The sequence below is a fragment of the Hibiscus syriacus genome, unplaced genomic scaffold (genome assembly GCF_006381635.1).
Source record: "Hibiscus syriacus cultivar Baekdansim isolate YM2019G1 unplaced genomic scaffold, ASM638163v2 tig00111027_pilon, whole genome shotgun sequence".
Lineage (NCBI taxonomy): Eukaryota > Viridiplantae > Streptophyta > Magnoliopsida > Malvales > Malvaceae > Hibiscus > Hibiscus syriacus.
In genome coordinates, this window is record NW_024062960.1 from 4,932 (window position 1) to 7,244 (window position 2,313).

The 2,313-nt window shown below is 32.8% G+C and overlaps 1 protein-coding gene across 1 annotated transcript; it reads left to right on the forward strand.

Annotated features, from left to right (window-relative positions):
- Positions 1-291: 291 nt before the first annotated feature.
- On the forward strand, positions 292-1,489 carry LOC120150865 (BURP domain-containing protein 3-like). Its single transcript, XM_039163475.1, has 2 exons — positions 292-365; positions 634-1,489. Exons 1-2 carry the CDS (start codon positions 315-317, stop codon positions 1,420-1,422), a joined length of 840 nt encoding a protein of 279 aa, XP_039019406.1. The 5' UTR covers positions 292-314; the 3' UTR covers positions 1,423-1,489.
- Positions 1,490-2,313: the final 824 nt, after the last annotated feature.

Below are 2,313 nucleotides of genomic sequence, written 5' to 3' on the forward strand. Positions count from 1 at the left end.
TCAAATTAAAAATTACACTCTTTTTAAAATTATGTACCACATCATCAAACCAACCACATTTAACGTTATATTGATAAAAACGTTATAAATCGATAACGCAACTACGCAAGTGACAAAAAAATTATAAATTGATAACATAAGTGACACGAATATTATTTTTTTAAATTCAATGATCAAAAGTGGATACTTACGAAACAAAAGTGACAATTTCGATTGTTTACCCTTTTTTGCTTTTCATTCGTACCATCCTAAACCAGCTCACTCCTTTATAAACTGAGAACAAAGCTGAAAGGGTGGACAAATTTGAAGAAAGAATGGGCAATGAATTTGTTACTTGCAGCTTCCTTCTCCTACTTTTTCTCACGGTAATTATTCTTCAAATACACTATGTGCATCTTATGATCTTAAGATATTGTGTTTCTCATAATATATCAGAATCAAGAATGATTTAATCGAAGTTTTGAAAATTTTAAATTTTCATATAATTTATATATTTTCTTTGTATTTCTATTTATAATTGAAGTTCATCCTCTAAAATGTTCGAAGTTAACTCCCTAACATAAATTATGAGTTTGCTCCTAAAACGGATCATTGATCAACGATGATGTATATTAATCAATATTTTTCTGGCAGCTTGATCCTGGTGTATCCTCCAACGTTCTACGACTCCCCAGCATGGATTTGGTTGAGCAAAAAGAAGACGATGGTCATTCTTCATCACACTTCCACATGGAAACGGTAAGCCTGGCAAATTATGATCCCACTTTTACTGTCATGAAGGTTATTCAGGTCGGGAAAACGATACCAGTCTCTTTTCCCTACATAAAAGATCTATCCCCTTACCAGTTCCTTCCAAGAGAAAAAACCCATCACATTCCTTTCTCATCCAAGGCCATTCCCGAGCTTCATCGATACTTCCCCGTCTTCCCTGGTTCCAAGCAAGCCACGGCAATAGAGCAGACTCTTAAGTTCTGTGAGAGGGATCCCCCCGCAGGAGAGGCCACGGCCTGTCTTACCTCTTTCGAATCCCTGACCGATTATGCCCGTGGCATCATCGGATCTGACTCGGACATCCGTATCGTTAGATCGTCTCTTATTTCGAGCTCGACTCCAACTCTCCAAAACTATACTATAATGGAATCGAAAGAGATATTAACTGGAAAGGTGATACCATGTCATGCAGAGCCATATCCTTATGCAGTATACTATTGCCATTTCCAAGTGAATACTGATAACAAATTGTTCATGGTTTCCCTCAGAGGTGAGAACGGTGATTGGGTGGATGCCGTTTTCCTTTGTCACATGGATAGCTCCCCATGGAGTGTCGAAAGTAAAGCACTCATTCGTCTGGGGCTTAAGCCTGGGGAATCCGAAGTTTGCCACTTCTTCCCTGCATATGATCTAGTGGTGGTTCCCCAGTGAATAATAAAAAGGTTTATATTACAAATAAGTAATTAAAGTATACCATTTTTCATCTAAGTATCTAAAATATTTTTTTTGTCAAAGTATTTAAATTTATCTTTTTGGTCAAAATATGCACTTAAAATATTTGTTGGTCAAATTAGGCACTTAAAGTATTTAATCTTTTTCATCTAAGTTGTAAAACAGTTGACACATGATATTAATTAAATAATTTTTTAGGTACTTGTGTAAAAAAGATTGGATACTTTTGATATCTATTTCGATTAAAAAATATTTAAGTGCTTTTTTACTAAAAAATAAGTTTAGATATTTACTTTGATGAGAAAATAAATTATGTATTTGAATGACAAAGATGATATACTTTATATATATATTTGTGATATAGGTCTAATAAAAAAATGCATGCACTGGGAATAAAACAAAAGTAGTATGGTTTGGTTTGGAACTATTTCTAATACTTTTGGATCTTAATAAAAAAAAGTGTTTAAATTATATTTTATTTATTTTAAATGTTTAAAACCTTTTCTAGTTAAGTTAGATGCTTAACGTTTATTCTGTTACAATGTATGATGTTTACATTTTTATTTTAATACCGTTTTAAGATCATCTCATCAACAGACATTGTTGAGTTAATTGTTTTCAACAGACATTAAAAGAAATCATCAATCAATAGTTGCTTGACACGTGACATTAATTTTTGATTAATTTTAATTTTATAATTTTTTTAAAAAAAATACTAAATTTATAAAAGACCCAAATCTCTAAATTCCAAATCTCTTAAACAGTCATAGACGAGGCAACGAACAGAGGTTTGAGTGACTCAGTTTTGGTTTGGGCGACGGTATATCCTCATTGACGACAACGAACATGCAATGGTTGGTTGAAAAAATT

Bases quoted from the DNA above. Each gene is read 5' to 3' on its own strand.
- LOC120150865 (XM_039163475.1), top strand. From the start codon at position 315: ATGGGCAATGAATTTGTTACTTGCAGCTTCCTTCTCCTACTTTTTCTC. The intron at 366-633 runs GTAATTATTCTT...TTTTTCTGGCAG, and splicing joins TTCTCCTACTTTTTCTCACG to CTTGATCCTGGTGTATCCTC.